At 44.2% G+C, this 23,736-nt stretch overlaps 1 protein-coding gene and 1 pseudogene across 4 annotated transcripts in view; both read left to right on the forward strand.

Annotated features, from left to right (window-relative positions):
* Positions 1 to 23,736, forward strand: part of RFC4 (replication factor C subunit 4) — a 44,636-nt gene that overhangs the window by 5,805 nt on the left and 15,095 nt on the right. For 3 of the 4 annotated variants that reach the window (XM_085896573.1, XM_085896572.1, XM_085896574.1), the window contains exons 3-8: positions 14,107 to 14,185; positions 14,668 to 14,747; positions 14,849 to 14,968; positions 15,996 to 16,139; positions 16,477 to 16,597; positions 16,726 to 16,854. In XM_085896573.1, the coding sequence (XP_085752699.1) occupies positions 14,107 to 14,185; positions 14,668 to 14,747; positions 14,849 to 14,968; positions 15,996 to 16,139; positions 16,477 to 16,597; positions 16,726 to 16,854 (673 nt within the window). The remainder of the gene's footprint in view (positions 1 to 14,106; positions 14,186 to 14,667; positions 14,748 to 14,848; positions 14,969 to 15,995; positions 16,140 to 16,476; positions 16,598 to 16,725; positions 16,855 to 23,736) is intronic. The other variant, XM_085896575.1, reaches the window with a different exon arrangement.
* LOC147020863 (signal recognition particle RNA) lies at positions 16,955 to 17,095 on the forward strand (annotated as a pseudogene).

Below are 23,736 nucleotides of genomic sequence, written 5' to 3' on the forward strand. Positions count from 1 at the left end.
AAATGTGTTTAATCACATCTCTGACCTAAAACTTTTTTTAAAACCTAGTTTGCCATGAATGTTCGCTTTCTGTTTGCTAATGTCAGTGCCAACTCACCCCTCTCAAAGCAACCATCACACTCTTCTCCCTCCAAGCCTCCCTCTCACCTTTCTCAAAAACTCCACTCTCACCTTTCTCCCTCAACTCTCCCCACTCACCCTTCTCTCACCATTCACCCCCTCACTCACCCTTCTCAAGCTTGCCCCCCCTCATCCACAAAGCTGCCTCCTTCCCCTGCCCTCTCAGCTCCATCTCATCACTCCACCTCCTCAAATCCTCAACGTCCTTCTGCCCCCTCTCTTGTCCCCCCTCTTCCCCAGCACCACAGAGCCATTTCTCCTCCTAATCCGGCCCCCTCCCCGAATAATTCTGCAATCCCCCACGCTCTTTCAACAACCCTCCTTACCTCCCCCCCTCGTCCCTTGTCCTACCCTCTCCCTCCCCTCCCACCCCCTGCACCCAAAGCCTCCTCCCCTCCCTCTTCATTAACAGTGTGGAACTCAAATATCCGGGGCCTGCGCTCAAACCTTACAGATCTTTCCATACAGGTTGCCACTGACAAACCAGACATAATCTGCCTAACAGAAACTTTCCTCCCCCAAGATGTGTCTGACTCCCAAGTATCTCTCCCTGGTTACTCCGTCCTCCGGTATGACAGGCCTGAGCCTCGTCCTGGTGGAGGAGTTGCTCTCTTCATCAAAGACTCTATTCCTCACGCTCCATGCACTGCCCTCACTCCCCCACACCCCCAGGAATACCTCTGGCTATGGCTTTCCCTCCACTCCCACCTCATGTATATACGTATGTGTACTATTCCGTCCACCAAACAGTGATGACTCCATCTACACCTCACGATCCAAAAACATGGACCAACTTCTATCTTCTTATCCAAACTCTCTCTTCCTCATATGTGGCAACTTCAATTGTCATCATGCCAGTTAGGTAGGTGTGGGTACCTCTCTCACCTGTCATGGCACTTCAGCAAAAGCTTTCTGCGACTCATTGGGACCGACTCAATCAGTCAACTTCCCGACCCGGATCTCAATCAATGTTACTCCATCTCTTCTGGATCTGATTTTGACAAATTTCCCTGAAAATATCTGCTGCTCTTCCTCCACTCCAATCGGTTCCTCTGACCACGTCCTTGTCAAAGTTGACATCTCTCTGGCGATTATCAGAGAACCACCTCACCGCCATCGAGTCTGGAATTTCACTCAAGCCGACTGGCAGGGTCTCCAAACAGCCATGAAACTTATAGACTGGTCTCCTATTGCTACTTTCTCCAACATCAATTCATCCTGGGAATTCTTTGAAAGAAACTTGCTCTCCCTCATGCACAGATTTATCCCCTCTCATCTTCAGTTGTCCTACCCTTCCTCCCGCCCTTGGTTCACTGAAGCTTGTGGCGAGGCAGTTGTCCTGAAACAACTTGCCTTTTCCTCAGGGAAAGCAAACCCAACTGAGGGTAATCTCAGTTCCTTCTATAAAGCTCGGAACAAGTGTGTATCTACCCTCAGGAGAGCCAGAAAACAACACCTTTCTAAGCTCAAGTCTGAACTTTCAAACCTCTCTCTGTCCTCAAAATCTGGGTGGCATCTAATCAAATCTGTTTCTGGTGTATGTTCCCACTCCATCCCTCCCTTACCTCAAATGGCCGCACTGCTGACACCGCACGTGAAAAGGCTGAATGCCTAAACTCTGTGTTTGCAGCTAAATCTTGTGTCCAAAACCCATCGCTTTCTGTACCCACCTTCCCAGTCGCACCCAACTGTCCCTGGACTCTGTGTCCTTTTCTCCTGACAAGGTGGAGAGCTTGCTGTCAAACCTCGACTCAGATTCTGCAGATGGCATAAGCCCACGTTTCCTAAAAACCTGCTCTTGCTCACCCTCTCTGTTCTATTCGCCCTCTCATTTGCTCAAGGTCATCTGCCATCTGCTTGGAAATCAGCAAACATTACTGCCCTGCATAAAAAAGGTGCAAAAACAGATCCCTGCAGCGACAGACCAATCAGCCTTCTGCCAATCATCAGCAAAGTTATGGAATCCATCATTGCTTCAGACATTAAATCCTTCCTCTTCTCCAATGGCCTGATTTCCGATCATCAATTTGGTTTCAGACCAAGTCACTCTACCCTGGATATGCTGCTTCTGCTCTCTCAACAATGGATGGAGGTCCTCAATGCCAGACAGGAAATCCGAGCCGTATTCCTGGACATATCACGTGCTTTTGACACAGTCTGGCACCCTGCCCTGCTCACCAAACTCTCTTCCTATGGTATCCAAGGCCATCTCCACTCATGGCTCGCAGAACTTCCTCTCCTGTCGCAGTCAACGTGTGGCCCTAAATGGAGTTCTTTCATCCCCTCTTCTTGTCCAGGCTGGAGTTCCTCAAGGTAGCGTTCTGGGCCCTGTTTGTTCTTTTTCTGGTTTTCATCAATGATCTCTCTGACTCTGGAAAAAACCTCTATATCTCTTTGCTGATTACTCCACCCTCTGCCGTACCATCTGTTATCCCTCAGACCGGCATGCAGCAGCTTCTTCGCTCACTGCAGATCTGGATAAAATCACAAACTGGTCCAACACGTGGAACATGTCTTTCAATCCGGACAAATCTCACACTCTCACTGTGTCTCTCCGAAAGGACCGTTTAGAAACCCCCCCCCCCCCAATCCACTTTCGCAACAATCCTCTGGAAGAACTCCTTTCTTTCAAGCTTCTGGGTCTCACTAGCTGCCATGACCTTTCCTGGGAAAGCCACATTTCAAACCTCGCCTTCAAAGCCAGTCGCCGACTGGGAATCCTCCATCATGCAAAGTCCTTCCTCGGCCCACCTGAGATCCTGACCATTTACAAAGCTTTTGTCCGCAGCCTGATGGAGTCCTGCTCTCCCCTCTGGGCTGGTTCCCCTGTCTCCCACCTTTCTCGGCTTCATGCTGTGGAAACCAAGGCATTTCGGATCATTGGCATATCCCGCAATGAGGCTGAGTCTTTGGGCCTCTCACACTCTCACCGCAGGCTGGTCGGTGGTCTTTCTGTCTTCTACCGTCTCCTCGCCAGCCTCGCCCTCCCTCCCCCCTGCTCTCTCTGCGATTTGTCCCCACCACATTTCAGCAGGGCGCTCAAGGTCCGCCAACAACCCCCTTCTGGTAAAACTACCAAAATCACGAATCACTGCTCACCTTCATTCTTCCATTCCTCTTTTTTTCCCGCCTTTGGAATAAACTCCCTCACTATATTCAATCCCATTCTTCCCTCCAGGCCTTCAAAACAGCTGTTCACCACCACCTCTTATCAACCCCCATCCAAATCCTCGATCTTTTCTACCCCCGATAATCCACCCAAGCCCACCTCCTTCAAATTCCCTGCTTTCCTTCCTGAAAGTCCCTGTAATTTCCATCTTTTATTCCCCATGTTCCCCACCCCATCCCTCTCCCTTCCACAGATCTCCGAATGTCTCTTGTCCCCACTGTTTTGTCCTTCCCATTCCCGCCACTCTTGACTCATGCCCCTCTCTACGAGCCTTGACAGGGTATAAAACAAAAAAGAAGAGGTTCATGAAGAACCATCAACAACGTTATTTGAAGGACATTGTACGCAAAGGCTTAATTGGTGATTTGAAGCCACAGATCCAAAAGATCACAGGATCAAGCAGGGTGATTGATTAATTATCAAAGTCTGAGAGCATTTTTAGGGGCTGTCACAAGGTCAAGAGGAACCGAGAAAAGGTGCATGTAAATGTAACCCCCCCCCTCACTCTCTCATTGCCCCCACCCTTCCAGAAGGTGCTGTTTGGTTTTGGAAGGCCTGCTTCTATCTTAAGGGCATGTTCTTGGTTGGCAAGCAGAACACTTTTGGATTGGAACCATAAAAGTGCTGAATTGTAGAGGGCATGGAGGAGCTTCCAAACGTCACCACATCTCACTACTGATGGTCATCTTCACTGCTGTTTGAGAATGAGTAAAACTATTACAAGAACATTGCTTGCAGACTGAAGGACTGGTGATTGCTCACTGTGGTACTTCATCAGCTTCAAGGATGTCTCTGGTTTTTCATGTTAACTACATGTCCTCCCTGCTGATCGTTACTCACTGTACATGTCCTCCCTGCTGATCGTTACTCACTGTACATGTCTTCCCTGTTGAACATTAGTTACTGTACATGTCCTCCCTGCTGAACGTTAGTTACTGTACATGTCCTTCCTGTTGAACATTCGTTACTGTACATTTCCTCCTTGTTTAACGTTAGTTACTGCACATTTCTCCCTGCTTAACATTGGTTACTGTACATGTCCTACCTGCTGAACGTTAGTTACTGTACATGTCCTCCCTGCTGAACGTTAGTAACTGTACATGTCCTCCCTGTTGAACGTTAATTACTGTACATGTCCTCCCTGTTGAACATTAGTTACTGTACATGTCCTTCCTGTTGAACGTTAGTTACTGTACATTTCTCCTTGCTTAACGTTAGTTACTGCACATTTCTCCCTGCTTAACGTTAGTTACTGTACATATCCTCCCTGCTGAACGTTCGTTACTGTACATGTCCTCCCTGTTGAACGCTAGTTACTGTACATGTCCTCCCTGCTGAACATTAGTTACTGTTATGCTCATTTTACTGTCATTAGTTACTGTTATCCCAACTAACGTTATCACTCGTTTTCAGATCTACCTTAATATAGATAGCTCATTCTCACATCTACCTTCATACCGGCCGCTTGTTCTCGCATCTACCTTCATTCGGGCCGCTAGTTCTCACATCTACCTTCATTCGAGCCGCTCGTTCTCACATCTACCTTCATTCGGGCCGCTCGTTCTCACATCTACCTTTATTAGAGCCGCTCATTCTCACATAGCCTGGTGTTGGCTCAGTGGTTAGGGTGGCGGCTTGGGATCCGAGGGTCCTGAGTTCAAGCCTCGTTGCCCGCTGAATTAATTCACCAGGGGATTGACTCAGCCTGCCATCCTTCCGAGGTCGGCAAAATGAGTACCAGCTTGCTGGGATGACCGAGTCATTCAAGTATCCTGCGTCAGAGTGGCGACCTGTCTAGGATTGTGCCCAATAGCCAAGGAGACTGCTTCGGCAGCACCAACGCTCTGTACAGAGTATGGTCCCAATGGATGGATGGATGGATTCTCACATGACATCTACCTCAATAAAGATCGCTCGTTCTCAGATCTACCTTTAATGGACAGTGGAATGCTTGTTCTCAAATCCACCTGAATATATTGTTCTTTCTCAGATCTACTCAAAGCTATCCACCTTTGTGAGGCTTTGTCTTGTTCGCAAGTATCATGTGATCCGATGGACGAGAGGTACGCACACTTGCTTCGAAGCTGTCTCGTCTGGGTTCAAATCACAACGCAGCTATAACCTGTCATCCTGGTCCCAGGCAAAAATGGTGTACAATATTTAATCTATCTATAATTCCAGCAGTGTGTGTGTGTGTGTGTCCGTGTGTGTGACCTTGTGTGTGGCCACTGTTTCTCGACAACCACTGGTTCGATCTAATTGAAACTTGCCAGGTATATTGCTGGGAACCTGAGTATGTGCCTTTTCGAGGTTTGATATTAATCAGACAAGTGCTTCCCAAGTTATGGCCATTTCTTGACCAACCAATGACAAGACATGTTGCTGCGTAGGCGTGGCCGATGGGGAAGAGATCCTCAGCCGCGTTCCCCATTACGGATTACAACGTACTGACTTCCGGATAGTGATGACTTGCTGTATTCTAATAATTTCTCGATTTCTTAGGCGCATTGATAGATAAACACAATGCCCCAATCCAGTCATTGTTTACGAGAGCGAAGGAACGGCCTGTGTGTTTGTTTGAAAGTTTTTTGTTGTTGTTGTTTGTTTTTTTTTTTGTTTTGCACGTACGGCTACGCACGTACGTTTTTTTTTGTTTTTTTTTCCTTTCTTTTTTTTTTCTCTTCTCTTCTCTTTGTGTTTTTCCTTGCGATGACATTGCGAAAAGGCAAAATACGTTGGCGCACGCGAGAGTGAAGGAACGGCCTGTGTGGTTGTTTCTGGCAAGCGGTTTGAAAGTTTTTTTTTTGCACGTAAGGGCACGCACGTACGGGCACGTACTAGTATATTGAATGTTGAAAACTGAATTGGCTTCTTCATCTGAACTAAATTTGCTTTGCTACAAGTTCATATATTAATAACAAGCACTTGTGGGAGTGATAACAATATTTCTTGTGTTATGTCTTCTTAACTGCTTGTTCAACTTGGAGAAACTAACTGTGATTTATAAAATCTTTGTACCATTGCTGTCTCATTTTTTATTAATCAATTTGTGAATGTGAAAGGACTGGTCACATTGGTTTTGGCAATGTAAGACTGCAAACCGCTCGGTTAATCTCAGTGTTTGGTTTGCAATGGGCTGACTGTTGCAAGCTTTCATACTTGCAGATACAGTGGCCTTCACCCCCTACCGAGTTCCAATAACACCACATTTAAATAAACTAGTATGTGCCCGTACGTGCAAAAAAAAAAAAAAAAAAAAAAAAAAAAAAAAAACTTTAAAACCGCTTGCCAGAAACAACCACACAGGCCGTTCCTTCGCTCTCGCGTGCGCCAACGTATTTTGCCTTTTCGCAATGTCATCGCAAGGAAAAACACAAAGAGAAGAGAAGAGGAAAAAAAAAGAAAAAAAAACGTACGTGCATGGCCATACGTGCAAAAAACAAAAACAAAAAACAAACAAACACAAAAAAAACTTTCAAACAAACACACAGGCCATTCCTTCGCTCTAGTAAACGACGACGAGATTGGGGCATTGTATTTATCTATAAATGCGCCTAAAAAAATCGAGAAATTATGAGAATACAGTAAGTCTTCACTATCCGGAAGTCCTACGTTGTAACCCGTAATGGGGAACATGGCTGAGGATCTCTTCCCCATCGGCCACGCCTACACAGTTGGTTTGGTAAATAAATGGCCATAACTTGGGAAGCACTTGTCCGATTAATATCAAACCTTGAAAAGGCACATCCTCAGATCCCCAGAAATATACCTGGCAAGTTTCAATAAGATCGGACCAGTGGTTGTTGAGAAACAGCGGACACACACACGCACACACGCACACACGCACACACGCACACACACACACACACACACACACACACACGCACGCACACACACTGCTGGAATTATTAATAGACAAGTACGTGCTCGTAAAAAAAAAAAATAATAATAATAAAAAATTATAAATAAATATTCAAACCGCGAGCAACAAACAACAACCACACAGGCCGTTTCTTCGCTCTCGCGTGCCCATACGTGCATGGCCCGGAAATTCGCATGTTATTCGCAGTTACGATTATTCGCAATTTCGTTTTAATACCCAATTATTCAATTAGCGCCAACATATTTTACCTTTTCACAATGTCGTGGCAAGGAAAAACAAAAAGAGAAGAGAGAGAGAGAAAAAAAATTTACTTCCTGGTTCGGAGCATACCAGCACTCTGAAGTTACCTACATTTATGCATCGTATAATATGAAAATGATCATAACTTGGGGCATTGTGTTTATCTATAAGTGCGCATAAGAAATCGAGAAATTATTAGAATACACGAAGTCATCATTATCCGGAAGCCCGTACGTTGTAACCCGTAATGGGGAACGCGGCTGAGCTTCCCTTCCCCATCGGCCACGCCCACGCAATGACGTGTCTTGTCATTGGTTTGGTAAATAAATGGCCATAACTTGGGAAGCACTTGTCCGATTCATATCAAACCTTGAAAAGGCACATCCTCAGGTCCCCAGCAATATATCTGGCAAGTTTCAATTAGATCGGACCAGTGGTTGTGGAGAAACAGCGGTCACACACACACACACACACACACACACACACACACACACACACACACACACACACACACACACACACACACACACACACACACACACACACACACACACACACACACACACACACACACACACACACACACACACACACTGCTGGAATTATAGATAGATTACTAGTTTTGTAGAAACAATTTTTCCAAATGAACTTTTTTTTAAATTAATAACTCAAGAGATCAAACGAAACATTGTTATAGTTGAAAGAGGTTACATATCAGGAATACATGTATTAACAGGTACTAATCAAAATTCACTGGTTGTAAAAGCATTCAACCCCTTAGGTCAGTACTTGGTGGAAGCACCTTTTACAGCATTGACTGCTACGAGTGTTTGTGGGTCGATCTCTACCAGCTTTACACAGTGAGAGGGTGAAATATTTACCCATTCTTCATGTGAAAATTGCTCTAGTTCTGCCAAGTTTGATGGGGATCTTCGATGGACTGCAATCTTTTCGTCTCGCCATAAATGTTCAATTGAATTCAAGTCAGGACTTTGACTGGGCCACTCAACAACATTAATTTTAATCTTATTCAGCCACTCCAGTGTGGCCTTAGCTTTGTGCTTTGGATCATTGTCCTGATGAAATGTGAATCTCCTACCCAGTTTCAGATTCATGGCTGACGCAAGCAGGTTTTTATCAAGGATTCTCCTGTACTTTGCACCATCCATTGTCCCTTCTGGCCTGCAAGGTTGAACAGTCCCTGCTGATTAAAAGCAGCCCCATAACATGGAGGGTGTTTGGATATGTACACCCAGCAGGATTAAAAACAAAACCTGTCAAAGAGCGGAGGAGCTCCTTGTGAGCCAACGGCCATCCATATCTTGTGCCCAACTGTGTCTGCGGACGTCCTCCTGCAGTTGGGTTACCTTTTTTTTTTTTAGGAGGTTGGTGGCAGGATTTACACTCTGGCCACCATAAAACCCTTCATTCCGCAAAACCCATAAATGCAAAGAAATCTGAAAACCCACTCTGTGGGAGTACCTCCTGTGACGCTTCCCTTCGCAGGGCAGCTCACCGGATGACGGTATTGGGGCAAAGCCTTCGGGACCCCCAATCTTTGATGACAGGAGGGAAACCACGGGGTAACATTCCCGGGTCAGATTGCGGGAGAGTGTGTCGGAGTGTTGCTGAGGTGTCGTCCACCAGACGGTGCTCTCCTTGGGTTAAACTGAGGCGGTCCCTTCAGGTGGGTACCTGAAATGTCGTATCCCTAAGAGAGGATGATCACCTGTCTGTTATCATCTCAGCTCAAGCATTTGGACATCGGTATTGCAGCACTCTCTGAGGTTTGGAGACCGGATTGCGGCGAGATCATGGTGGGAGGTTACACCTACTCTTGGTCTGGTCGCTCTGATGGTTACCATTCCCAAGGAGTTGCTGTAGCTGTGTCCAATAAGCTGACTCCAATGATAATTGAGGTAACACCGGTCAACGAGCATATTATGAGACTAAGGATTCATCACTCCTTGTGTGTCATTTCCCTGGTCTCTGTTTATTGTCTGACTGAGGCGAGTGATCTCACTGTGAAGGACGCATTCTATTCCATGCTCGAGTCTATGGTTGATCAGTGCCTCAGGCGAGATGCACTTCTGGTCTTGGGGGATTTCAATGCATCGAGTGGAACTGATAGGGATGGTTATGAGACGTGTGTTGGTCCCCATGGGTCAGGAACTGTGAACCAGAAGAGCACCAAGTCCCTTGACTTTGCACGAAGTCATGGACTTATGGTGGCCGGTTCATGGTTTCAGCGCCTACAAGCTCATCGCTGGACTTGGTATTCCAACGCTGGCGGTGTGGCAAAGGAGATTGACCACGTCCTCATTGATGGTCACTGGAGGATGATCCAGAACTGCAGGGTCTACCGGAGTGCTCAATTCCTCAATACTGACCACTGGCTTGTTGTGGCAACTCTTAAGTTGCATCTTAAATCCAGGAGAATGGTACCATCCAAGCTTAGGCTGGATGTTGGCAAGCTCAAGGATGAGAGTGTAGCTGAGGAGTTTGTGAACAGGCTGAGTGGAGATTTGGGGGGTCTGGGTGCTTTGGTTTTGAATACTTGTATTACAGAATCACCTCATTTTCTCTGTTAATCTAATTTATTCGCATTTTATCTGCATTATTTCGCTTTATCACTTTGGAGTAGTTTGTTAAGACTCCATACTTGAAAACATCATGAAATAAGCTCAGGTGGCATCAAAATGTGAAAGCTTTGGAGGGGGGGGGGGGTGAATACTTTTGCAAGCCACCATCGTTGTTCGGGTTTGGGTTAGCCTAACCCTCACAACGAGCTTTTGACAATACGTATCTGATGTTCGTACAATTACACGTTTGGTTTATAGTACATTCAAAATGTCGGATGACCTCCCACAAATTACAACAAAAGCAAACTCAACAGATTTTGATTCCTGGATATGTCCTCAGTGACAGAAAAAAAGTCCTAAGGGATCCTCCGGAGGGAAAGTCCTGAAATCATGGAAATCCAATATGGCCGCCACCCGGCTTCGGGGAAAATGAGAAAATTGTAAAGATTGATATTTTAATATGTAAATATATGTTTTTCTGCATTCTAATTGTTTCTAGTTATGGTCAGTATATTGATATACAAGAATAATTATAAAAAAGTGAAATGTATTGAGGGTAAAATAAAAAAATTGTAGCTTTTTTGTCCAAAAATGTCAATTTTTTTGTTACGTGATACTGATTTTGGCTCCTGGACAAAAAAAAAAGAAACGTTGAAGACACAAGATGAAATCAGGTCTCTGGCAATACAATATAATTATGTAAATCATTGAAACATGAAAAAATTCACAATTCCACTCGGGGCAATCACATCTGCCTGACGAAGGTTTCGAAATGAAAATGAAAATTCGCATTAAACTCAGAAGCTACATCCATTATAAACTTACTATACATGTTGAGAAAAATCAAGCGTATTAAAGTTAGAACTCGACAATGTCGTCATCATCCTCATCATTGTCACATGGAGTGTTTGTGCAGCCAGAGCCCCTGCAGTTTCCACAAGCTGGAGTGCACCCAATGTTGTGCTTCTTGCATGTGCATCTCATGGTGCTACATTCAGCCTGGCAGTTGCACCTAATGACACGTAACATCTTTTCAGGAGCTGGAGCTATTGATGTCTGAAGTGGCACAAAACCCTCGTCACACTTCTGCCAACCCCAGTCTGTCGGAAGACGTTCATCTGCACATCCCTTCCATTCTTGGACTTGCAGATACATGCGCAGGCTGTGATACTTTGCTGCTTCTGATGTTGGTGGTAACGTCTGTGGTTGCACGTGAGAGGAGCTCCAAGCCACCTTGTCCCAGTATCGCTGATACCAGAGGGTGTCCAGGGTGTCAGTTGACTTTCCGTTGTGGATTATCACCAATGTTTTTTTCTCCTGCATCTGCCACATCACATACGGAAGCTGGATATGTATCAAAAAACTTGGCCTGCTCACGGAATGTGCTGTTTGCTTTGAACTTTTTGAGGGAAGCTCCCTTTCCAATCCCATGAAGACGAGATGTCGTGTCGCACCCAAGAACTGCATGTAGAAACAGTATGTGCTTGCATATGTCTGTACCTATCATTTTCTTTGTAGCCATGATGTTCCAGATGTGAGGCTTCTTCGTGTTCTTCTTTGGCTCGGGACAAAAGAAGAGGTCATGGGATTCTAAGCTTGCATGGTAGCATAGGTGGACGAGGAGGTCTGTGTCATCACCAACTAACACAGTGTTGGTGACAGTAGCAGACTGCACGACCTTCAGTACAGTCAGGAGATCAGCATTCCCTGAGGCATGGTGAGTCTCACAGTTCTTCTTCTGAAGCTCTTCACTCAACATAAAAATGAATCGCTGTTTATTCTGCCTATTGGCAAGAAACTGTTCCTTCTTCATTGTGAGACGCATGTCAGCTGTAAATGTCACAGTTGTGCCAGCATTCCCTTTAGACTGTCTCTGGTGTGTCCTGTCCTTCGTGTTGGTACTCTCATAACCATCAAACACGACTATGGCATCTCCATACTTCTTCGTAACATAATCAGTGTACCGGTGGCATATGTCTCTGTATGTAGATCCACGAGACCATGGAATGCGTTGAACAAGTGCTCCGCCATCCAAAACATACTGTTGCCCATCATTGGGCATATCGGCTGGGACATCGGATCCAAGAAGATCCCAGATGGCATCAGCAAAGACTGGCTTGTGTGCTTCTCGGAGCTGAAGAGAGGAATCAAGGAGGGCTGGTGGATAGCTGCACAGTTCATATTTGAAGGCCGACTCCAGTTCTTCTGCTGTCTGTGCAACAGTGATCAATCTCTGGAAGAGGAGTTGTGGGACAACCTGGACTTGCTCTCCATCAATCTTGACAGATGACTTTATGCCGAGGGTGACAACTTGGTCTTTCCTCTTAAATGTGTACTCGGCAGGTGTTTTCCCATCCATAGATTTCAATATTTTGGCTCCTATAGCATGTGCTGTATCGACGTTGACGGTGGGGTGTGCATGAACTCCAGTGACAATGTTCCTCAGATGTGGATCACTACTGAACGGATTCCGTTCCTGTAAATACTGAAGAGCTGATAGTGTGTCCTTCCAGTCACGAGATTGTCTTGCCTTGGTCATGTCCTTCTGCTCTCCAGTGTTGTAGTTCACACCTGTGAGCTCCTGCATTACCTGGTTTATTTCTGCACAGGCAGGCATTGATAGTAGCCATACCAGCCGTTGTTGCGCTGTCATTCCTCACCCTCGTGTGAGCCCCCCGCTGGTCTTCAAACTTCTCATCAGAACTTGTTCGATGATCAGGTCAGATGAAAGACCTGCCCACAGGCGATCACTTCGTCAAACTACATGGAACCCCTCATCAAAATGTTGTGGGACATTGGGATGTTGAGTATTGAGGTTGGACATCTGCTGCAGATACACCCTCGCAGATTTGGCATACAGGTTGTGGCCCGAGGCTGCAAGGTAAGGCAGCATTTCCGGGATGGCCTGTAGATGTAGTGTCCAGTTCCCAGTGCGCTCTGCCCGGATGTATTTGCGTAGAATGTCTAGCATGTCCATATACTGAACCCAGAGCGCTGAAGTTCTCGAAGATATCTTTGCAGACTCTGCATGCTTCTGAAAGTGGTCTTTGATTCGTTTCAAGACGTCAGACTTGCAGACTTCTTCCACACTGGGGTTGACAGAAGTGTGACAAGGGTTTTGTGCCACTTCAGACATCAATAGCTCCAGCTCCTGAAAAGATGTTACGTGTCATTAGGTGCAACTGCCAGGCTGAATGTAGCACCATGAGATGCACATGCAAGAAGCACAACATTGAGTGCACTCCAGCTTTTGTAAACTGCAGGGGCTCTGGCTGCACAAACACTCCATGTGATAATGATGAGGATGATGACGACATTGTCGAGTTTTAACTTTAATACGCTTGATTTTTCTCAACATGTATAGTAAGTTTATAATGGATGTAGTTTCTGAGCTTAATGCGAATTTTCATTTCGAAACCTTCGTCAGGCAGATGTGATTGCCCCGAGTGGAATTGTGAATTTTGTCTTGTTTCAATGATTTACATAATTATATTGTATTGCCATCGACTTGATTTCATCTTGTGTCTTCAACGTTTCTTTTTTTTTGTCCAGGAGCCAAAATCAGTATCAGGTAAATATTTTTTTTTTCGGGACAAAAAATTGACATTTTTGGACAAAAAAGCTATAATTTTTTATTTTACCCTCAATACATTTCACTTTTTTATAATTATTCTTGTATATCAATATACTGACCATAACTAGAAACAATTAGAATGCAGAAAAACATATATTTACATATTAAAATATCAATCTTTACAATTTTCTCATTTTGCCCGAAGCCGGGTGGCAGCCATATTGGATTTCCATGATTTCAGGACTTTCCCCCTGGAGGATCCCTTAGGACTTTTTTCTGTCACTGAGGACATATCCAGGAATCAAAATCTGTTGAGTTTGCTTTTGTTGCAATTTGTGGGAGGTTGACCAAATATTTCTGCAAAAATGCCTGTACTATTACTGAACATGAAGGCAGAGCTAATCTGCTGGTGCAGTGTCCTCTTATGTTGTGCCTGGAAGTTCGAATTAGCCGTGCTTCTCTTTCCTGCAATGATGATCCATTGTTTTCACCTTTTCTTCCTCCCCCCCCTCGCTCCCCCTCACCCCACCACCCGTAGCCGACCACGGACTGTTGATGATGTTGCCCACCAGGATGAAGTGGTTGCTGTTCTCAAGAACATTATTGCTGGTGGTGATGTAAGGCGTTTTATTCCTCCTCTAAGCTACCCATATAAGCAGTCCCTCACTTCTATAAACTCATGTCTTGTTATTAGTCCTGTACCTGTTTCACTGGAAGGGAATGTAGCTTTGCTCTCCGTCTGTCCGTCCATCCGTCCAAACTGTGTTTTTTCACATTCTTTTCCATACCCTTCAACATATTCAACTGAAACGTAGTAAATGGCTTTATTATGATAGGTTACAGAACATGTTCGAGTTTCAGAGCGGTTTGTCAATTTTTCACCGAGTTATGCCCTTTTTGGACTTGGAAAATATTTCATCAGGAGGGACATAAATCACAAAGCAATTCTCGCTCTTCTTTTGCATGCGTCAGTGTTCAGCTGGCCTGACTCCACCCCACTGCTTTACACCCATTGGCTGGACATTTTTTTAATTACCTTTGCACATTTACTCATCCCTGCTTGTGTTGTCACCTCCCTTCTCGATCAACCCTGTCCCAGCTGCCAAACCTGCTGTTTTATGGTCCACCGGGTACTGGAAAAACCTCTACCATCCTAGCAGCCGCTCGGGACCTGTTTGGGTAACAAAGGAACAAAAAACGCCTTTCCCTTGTATTCACATCCTTTGAACTCGCACACATCTTTCCTCGTCCCGATCTCAATGTCTTCGCAACCCGTGCAGGTCTTCCCTGCTGTCGAATCGCGTGCTGGAGCTGAATGCTTCGGATGACCGGGGCATCGCCGTGGTCAGAGACAGAGTGAAAGGCTTCGCACAACAAGCGCTCTGTGGATCCCGCCAGGAGTGAGTTTGATTGTAGTACAACGGGCCGTGTATGTTCACGATGCATCTTATCATCCTCGATGAGCAGATTACCTGGATGGATGTTTTTCTAGATCGATGTAAAGTTCCCGTTAGGATGAGGAAACGTTTGTCCTGTTGTTGTAAATACGGAGATTTTCATATTTGTACGGTTTTACTGTCGTGGTGTATCTGTGCTTCCTCGCAATGCAGTGATGTTTTACTCTTTAGCGTTAGAATATTTATTCCCAGACTTTTTGAAAAAAACTGGGGGATGTTTGTAATCGGGTGTGTCTGTGTGTCTGTCTGTCCGTCATGCTCTCTCCTAAACAGTTGTATATAAATTCACTAAACTCGGTAGTTATGATCACATGGCAAGAAGGTGTGAGGGCAGTGGTATTTTTGACCTTGCCTCCTTGGGCCCTGGGGTGGGGGTCAAAAGGTCAAATACCGAAAAAATGCAATGATGGGCACATTTTAAAATATTTTTTTAAAAATGAAACTATTATTGTAATCAACATTGGGGGGGGACACGTGAAATATGTGGAAATTTTTTTGCATTTGACCTCAGTTACGCCCCAGGGGGGTGACTACTTCGGGTAGCAGGGGTCAAAGCAGAATAATTTTTATTTATTTAATTTTTTTGACGGAAGACTGGTGGAACTTTGGCCATCTTTCAATTTTACTGTTCGTGGGAATCGTGGGGGTTTGTGATGGTGCACCACTGACTTTACTCCAGTTTCGTTACTCGATGACTGATGTGGATTTGATACCTCGTGGCTGTTCACGCGAACCAACCCTCACTTTGCAAGCATGTCTAGGATGCCAGACTTCCCTCTACGTGAGTTAGTGGAGGCTTTCGTCCGACTGTGAGCTGAAATAGACTGGTTTGAGGGTTTTATTTATCTTTTGGTGACTGGAATATAATTTGGACATACGTATATCGAGCAAAACAAGATGTTTGAATGCAGTGCTTTACTTCTTTTCCCATGTGCTTTATTATTCAACTTCTCACTGGTTTTACATCCAGTGGACGTCCGACTCCGCCATTCAAGCTGATCATTTTGGATGAAGCCGATTCCATGACTCAACCTGCACAAGCTGCATTGAGACGCACGATGGAGAGACAAGCTCGCAGCACACGTTTCTGTCTCATTTGTAATTACATCAGTCGGTCAGTCTCAGCACCGCAGTGCACTCCAACCCCTGCCCATTCCAGTGCACTTGGGCTATCATTGGGAGTGGCGTGTGGGGAATATAATTGAGAAAAGAAAGTGAATTGTGGGAGTGAAGGGATGCTTATAGGAGTTGTGGAAGAATGGAAAGGAAGTTGGGAGGAGATGGGAGTAAAGGAAGTTGGAGAGAAGAGGAATATGTGGAGCATTGTGACTGGGAGGACTGATGAAATTTGCCATTTCTATGTACGTAACATGTAGTATAGTCTCTTGCTGCATACATCGAATAAGTTTTCTTGTTTGTCATCAACCATCTTGTTGTGTCGTACATGATAGGATAATTGAGCCTCTTACTTCTCGCTGCTCCAAGTTTCGCTTCCGTCCACTCCCAGAGGCTGCCCAGCATGCCCGTTTGGAAGAGATCGCCAACGGAGAAGGTCTTGCATTGGCTGAGGGAGTAAGTTGTTTCTGATGTTTTTGGCTCAAACAAGACAATGATGTATAATTTTGACCCAAGGACAATGCCTGTCCCTCAACAGCAGTCAAATCGTTATTTATAACTTGGACTTTCTCAATTCTCTGCAGGCCATATCTGAGCTGGTAGCAAGTGCAGCTGGGGACCTCCGCCGTGCTGTCACTTTGCTTCAGGGGGCCAATCGGCTTGTGGGACACAACCAGCTTGTCACTGCCACTCTCATTCGGGATATTGCTGGGGTAAGCCATGATTTTCGAACAAAGTATTCATTAGTGCATTATAGGGTCCTTTTTAGTATTGTTTGTCTGGTGTAATCGAATGTTACCTCTGCCAGCAACGACCGGGCGTAGTGGCGTGCGCCTGTAATCCGGTTACTTGGAGGCTTGGGTTGGAGGATCGCTTGAAGACGGGAGCTCTGCACTGGGCCACGCTATGAGAGGGTGTAGGGCAGCCCGGAATCATGGCGAAACCCAATCCTTATCCCTGTGTCGTAAGAGGCGACCAGGGTTGCGTCAGGAAGGGCATCCGGCGTAAAACCTATGCCAAATCAGTATGCGGATCATAACGGATGATCCGCTGTGGCGACCCCTAACGGGAGCAGCCGAAAGACGAACAACAACACCTCTGCCAGCAACGATGGGTGGAGGTTATATTTTCACCCTGTCTTGTCTGTCTTTGTTACTTGTGAAATTGAAAATTCGCAAATATATTGCTTGGTCAAGTCAGTTATTAGTCCCTTTCCAGTTTCATCAGAAGGGACTATAGATTTGCTCTCCCTCTGTCCATCTGTCCATCCCACCTGTGGTTTTTCTCACTTTTTTTTCCCCCATACCCTTCAACATATTCAACTGAAACTTGGTACATGACTTTATTATGATAAAATACAGAACAAGTTCGAGTTTCAGGACATTTCATCATTTTTTCAGAGTTATGCCCTTTTTGGATTTAGAAAATATCACGTCGGTAGGGGACATGTGTTGCAAAGCATTTCTTACTCTTGTTCTGTCTGTTATTCTGTGAACCACCTCGAAGGTCACCACATTTTACACCGATCGTCATGAAACTTCATCACCTGGTACAGGTAGTGACAAGTTGGAAGGCTGTTGTTTGAGATTAATAGGTCAAAAGGTCAAGGTCACATAAATCATCAATTTTTAAACGATTCACATATCTATGTATTATCTGTATAGATAAAAACGAAAAAACACGATCCATCCGTGAAGCTGTCCGTCCGTCTGTGAAGCCGTGTGTGACTATCTGTCGATCAATTACGTATTTTGCACGCTGACTACACGTATGTCTATTAATTACGTACTATTGGAATGTAGCTTTTAAACCTATCAACCCTTTACACTGCCAAGTCCCCTTGGACCTTTAAAGGTCCCAAAGAGAGATTAGACAGCTTAGACCACTTGGACCTTTTTAGACCCTCTTTACATACTTTTGTGATTTGACCCGTTTGACACTAACTACGATTGGAACGTGCCCTTTAGACCTTTAGATAATCGAGAACTTTTTAAGCACACGCCACTCAAACATCTATAGTCTTCTTGCAAACCACAAACTATACTTTTTTCTGCAAGGTATGTGCAAACTCGACCCACCCAGGGGCTGGGTGCTCTGCTGATACTGTATCGAAAACTGAAAAACACGGGTGGACGGTGAACCCTTGTTGAGGTGAGGTCTTGGTTGACCCCAGTGAGTTTGTCTATTAATTACGTTGTGTTTGAACGTGAGTTGGACCATGAGATTCAAACATCCATATGCCCTAGTGGCCCAATTTTTCTCCAGGGAGCCCAGGGTGGATGAGCCGAAAGTCCAAGGAGCTCAGCGTTCAAAGGGTTAAGACCCTTCACACCCTTTAAGTTAAGTCTGGTGTTGGTTCAGTGGTTGGGGTAGCTGGCTTGGGATCTTGGAGTCCTGAGTCGAGCCCCGGTTTCCGCTGAATTAACAACAGGTGAGGTTGAATCAGCTGTTTGAGTTAGGGTTCGGGTGGACGGTACAACATACATATAAAGAACATGTGGGAGTGGAGGGGAAGCCACGGCCAGAGGTATTCTTGGGGGTGTGGGGGAGTGAGGGCAGTGCATGGAGAGTGAGGAATAGAGTCTCTGATGGAGAGAGCAACTCCTCCACCAGGACGAGGCTTAGGTCTGTCATACTGGAGGAGGGTGTAACCGGGGAGATACTTGGGAGTCAGAGACGTCTTGAGGGAGGAAAGTTTCTGTGAGGAAGATTATGTCTGGTTGGTCAGTGGCAACCTGTACGGAAAGATCTGTAAGGTTTGAGTGAAGGCCCCGGATATTTGAGGTCCACACTGTTAATGAAGATGGAGGGGAGGAGGCTTTGGGTGCAGGGGATGGGAGGGTAGGACAAGGGAGGAGGTGAGGGGGGAGGTAAGGAGAGTTGTTGACAGAGTGTAGGAGATTGCAGAAGAGCTCAGGGAGGGGGTGGATGAGGAAGAGAAAAGGCTCTGTGGTGATGGGATGAGGCACAGTGGGGAGTAATAAGAGAGGGGTCTGAGGGAAGTTGAAGATTGGATGAATGGGTTGAAAGGGAGAGAGTGGGCGAAGAAGGCAGCTCTGTGGATGTGAGGGGGGAAACTTTGAGAAGGGTGAGTGAGGGGGTGAATGGTGGGGGAAGAGTGTGAAGGTTGCTTTGAGAGGGAGGGGAGACGAGAGCAGGCATGGCCAAAAGGGCAGGAGGGTGATGGGAGAGGAAAGGGATGAGACTTGGTAGTGGTATGGTGAATAAGGGAGCGGGCAGGAGGAGGTGCAAGATTTTTGAGGGGTTGGGTTGAGGGGGAGCTATGATGAGAGGAAGGAAGGAGCATGTTTGTGGTGATGATTGTACTGATTGAGAGAGTAAGATATCTGTTAGCCCACAGATGTGAGAACACAACACAGTTCGGGACACCACAGGAATAGCTGATACTGAAGCGGAAGACCGTGAAGAGGTGCAAAGAGAGGAGGAAGGATGAGGAGAAAAATGGGAGGGGTAAGGAGAGAGAATAACAGGTGAGGGGTTAGTAGGAGGTAGATTTGAGGAGGTGGGGTGAATTGGCACTAAAGTTCGAACACGAATGGAACACAAACATGCATTGCAAACTGTTTTTTTTTTTTAATCTCAGAGATATTAAAGGCATTACCTGAGGGATGCAATGAAGGAGAATTAAGATAATGGAGAAAAGAAACGTTGTAACAGTAGGACGTTTTATATATGGGATGAAGAAAAGGTCGAATCGAAAACAGTCTTTTGAAGAAGAAAAAGAGTAGTGAATTTGATACAATACAGAGAACCACACATGTGAAAGAGGAAGTTGAAGCATTTTATGAGAGTGTGTATGTATGTATATTTATATATATATATATATATATATATATATATATATATATATATATATATATATATATATATATATATATATATATATATATATATATATATATATATATATATACATACATACATACATACATACATACATACATACATACATATATATATATATATATATATATATATATATATATATATATATATATATATATATATATATATATATATATATATATATATATACATATATATATATATATATATATATATATATATATATATATATATATATATATATATACATACATACATACATACATACATATATATATATATATATATATATATATATATATATATATATATATATATATATATATATATATATATATATATATACATATATACATGAGGAACCGTATGCATTCAAACATACAGGTGCCCGAAGTTACTTATGCCATTAAGTATATGTGCAGATAGAACCCCTCCTCATGTTTAGTGGGAAATCGAAGGGGTGGGTTGTGATGTTTTTTTAGTTAGGTTAATAAATCATTTTATTTCCCCTCTTATGGAACCACGGTACCTTCCTAGCGCTTGCAGCCCTCGGTTCGCTGGCCACAGTGTACCACTGTCCACCCGCTGTCTAGAGAGACTCGTTTTTCCGAGGCAAAATCTCCACATTCGCTGTTCCAGTTCCTTCTCGGCTTCCCCAAACGTACGCAGTGTGGCTGCACCGTCATTCACTTTCCCCAAACACGCGTGGAGTGGGTGGGCCTCACCGGTGCCTGGCGATTTCTTTTTGGTGAAGCTTTTTATGTTGTTAAAACAATCGCACTGTTCCGAAAATATATATCACAATTGACAGGAGCTCATTTCTTCATTTATAAATTATAACATCGATGCAATGATTACGTATTTATAAAATCCAAACGCTATTTATTCATCTTTCTATAATTGATGCGGAGGAGATTGTAAGCTGCTGCTAACAACACCGATGGTCGTCATGAACAGCACAAAGGTAAAACTAACGTGTCTTCAGTCTCTCTTGGATGCGTGTTACAATTGCGACAGTATTCAGTACAGTAACATGCTGTACAGGTTTGTATCCGAGGAGCAATAGGCTATACCATATAGCCTAGGTGTGTGGTTTTGTGTCAGTACGATGTTCGAAAACGAAAACGAAAAAAAAAAAAGATGTTCGCACAACGACGACGTCGCTTAACGACGAGTTTCTCAGAACGTAACCCCGTCGTTAAGTGGCGCATGACTGTGTATATATATATATATTTGCTGAAGTAAATGTTGAAGAAAACATTGTGAAGGTGTGTGGTGAATGTTGGTCGGCAAAACTTGTAGGAAGAAGAACAGTCGGGACAGGAAGTCACATGGTTATACAGGGTATAAGGTAAGAAGGGAAAAGGTTTTTTGTTGTTGTTGCTTGTATTTTCTATATTTTAAGACATGAAACAGGGTATAGTTGGGAGGGGTAGAAGAAGGGTGGAGGGAGAAGTGGTGAAAATAGAAGCTGATGGTAATAAGGAGAAAATACAATAAACACGATCGTGTATAAAGACGGGAAGACAGGTAGGCCTCGGAGAAACCCAACGTGACAAGACCGACGAATACTCACCAAATAGCACAAATTTTGAAACAAAACCAAAATAGAGACACAATAAACACAGAGGCAACAAAATAAACAGTCAAAATGTGACAAACAATGACCTGAAACTTATCTTTGAGAAAGTTGGCAGAGACCCCCTGGAGAGAACCACCTCTTCTTCTTCTTCTTTCGGCTGCTCCCTTTAAGGGTCGCCACAGCGGATCATCCGCATGATCTGCATAGAGATTTGTCACATGTTTTACGCCGGATGCCCTTCCTGACGCAACCCTGGTCGCCTCTTACGACACAGGGATATGGTACACCTATTTTAACCGGGGTATACACCGGCCCAGTATACTGGTACTCATTTAACCGACCTCGGAAGGATGACAGGCTGAGTCAACCCCCTGGTGTATTAATTCAGTGGCCCAACGGGGCTTGAACTCAGGACCTTTTGGATCCCAAGCCGCTGCCCTAACCACTGCGCCAACACCAGGCTTTGGAGAGAGAACCACCTGTCACCTCAAAAATCGGAACTGTCAGATTTTTGGGATTTTCCGGATTTCCAGTCCCAATACCAATGGTGTACAATACTTGTGACACAGGTAATGTTTTTATATTCACCTGTAATAATATTGGGGAAGAAAAACAATCATAAAACTAGATGGGGAGCACTCGGGAGAGTGCAAAACCTCCGCCGCCAATACTGCTGGGTCGCTTAAGTGAACCTGATATCCTATTCATTGTAGGTCAAAACGGATCAGACTCTACTGAACCACGATTGAATAAACTAAACTAGATCGGCACGCATGTAGAAATGCCCCCAAAAAATCGAAAAAATTTTGAAAAAAATGTGCAAAAATTTTTTTTCTCTAACAAATTTTTTTTTGGGGGGGGGGGGGGTTGGAAATCACTTAAAACATGTAGAAATGCAAAAAAAAAAATTCAAATATTTTTCAAATAAAATCGAATTTTTTTTTTCTCTAACAAATTTATTTATTTTTGGTTGGAAATCACTTAAAACATATAGAAATGCAAAAACAAAAATTAAAATATTTTTTTCAAAATGGCTGCCATCGTGGCCATATTGGATTTTGGACCAAGTCCAAAATCTAATGGCATGATCCTTGGACCATACCTAAACCCCCACCAAGTTTCGTCGAAATCCGTCCAGGAGTTTTTCAGTAATACTGTTCACAAACAAACAAACTCGAGGGGGAGCACTCGGTAGAGTGCAAAACCTCCACCGCCAATACTGCTGGGTCACTTAAGTGAACCTGATATCCTATTCATTGTAGGTCAAAACGGATCAGACTCTACTGAACCACGAGTGAATAAACTAAACTAGATCGACGCGCATGTAGAAATGCCAAAAAAAAAATTGAAATTTTTTTGAAAAAAAAGTTGCAAATTTTTTTTTCTCTAACAAATTTTTTTTGGGGGGTTGGGTTGGAAATCACTTAAAACATGTATAAATGCAAAAAAAAAAATTCAAATCTTTTTCAAATAAAATCGAAATTTTTTTGAAAAAAAGTTGCAAAATTTTGTTTTTTTTTTCTCTAACAAATTTTTTTTTTTGGGTTGGAAATCACTTAAAACATGTAGAAATGCAAAAACAAAAATTCAAATATTTTTTCAAAATGGCTGCCATCGCGGCCATATTGGACTTTGGACCAAGTCCAAAATCTAATGGCATGATCCTTGGACCATGCCTAACTACCCCCCCCCCACCAAGTTTTGTTGAAATCCGTCCAGGAGTTTTTCCGTAATACTGTTCACAAACAAACAGACAGGGGTGAAAACAGTAACCTCCGTCCATCTTCGATGGCGGAGGTTTAATATAATATGTATGTAATCACCACCCTTGTGGACGAAGTTTGGGTGGATGAGGTGTGGGCGGTCACGTACAACATTTGCGAGGCAGCGTCTGAGAGATGGGAGGCTGCGGACAAGGCGTGGGCATCTGCGAACAATGTTTGGGCGGCCATGGACAAGGTTTTTGTGGTCAGAGGACAGGGTGGTGGGGGTGGAAGGGTGCTGTCCACTCCATAAAGACATCAACCTCAGCCATCTTTGACTGATATAACGACTTCCTTTTGTCCATTAGCATAAAATCATTCTCATCATAAAATGGTAATATGTGCTCCTTTTGTTTCTTTCGATCGTAGAAAATTTATGGACC

Source organism: Eptatretus burgeri, chromosome 9 (genome assembly GCF_056783735.1).
Source record: "Eptatretus burgeri isolate ZD-2024b chromosome 9, Ebu_testis_v1, whole genome shotgun sequence".
In the NCBI taxonomy this organism is placed as follows: Eukaryota; Metazoa; Chordata; class Myxini; order Myxiniformes; family Myxinidae; genus Eptatretus; species Eptatretus burgeri.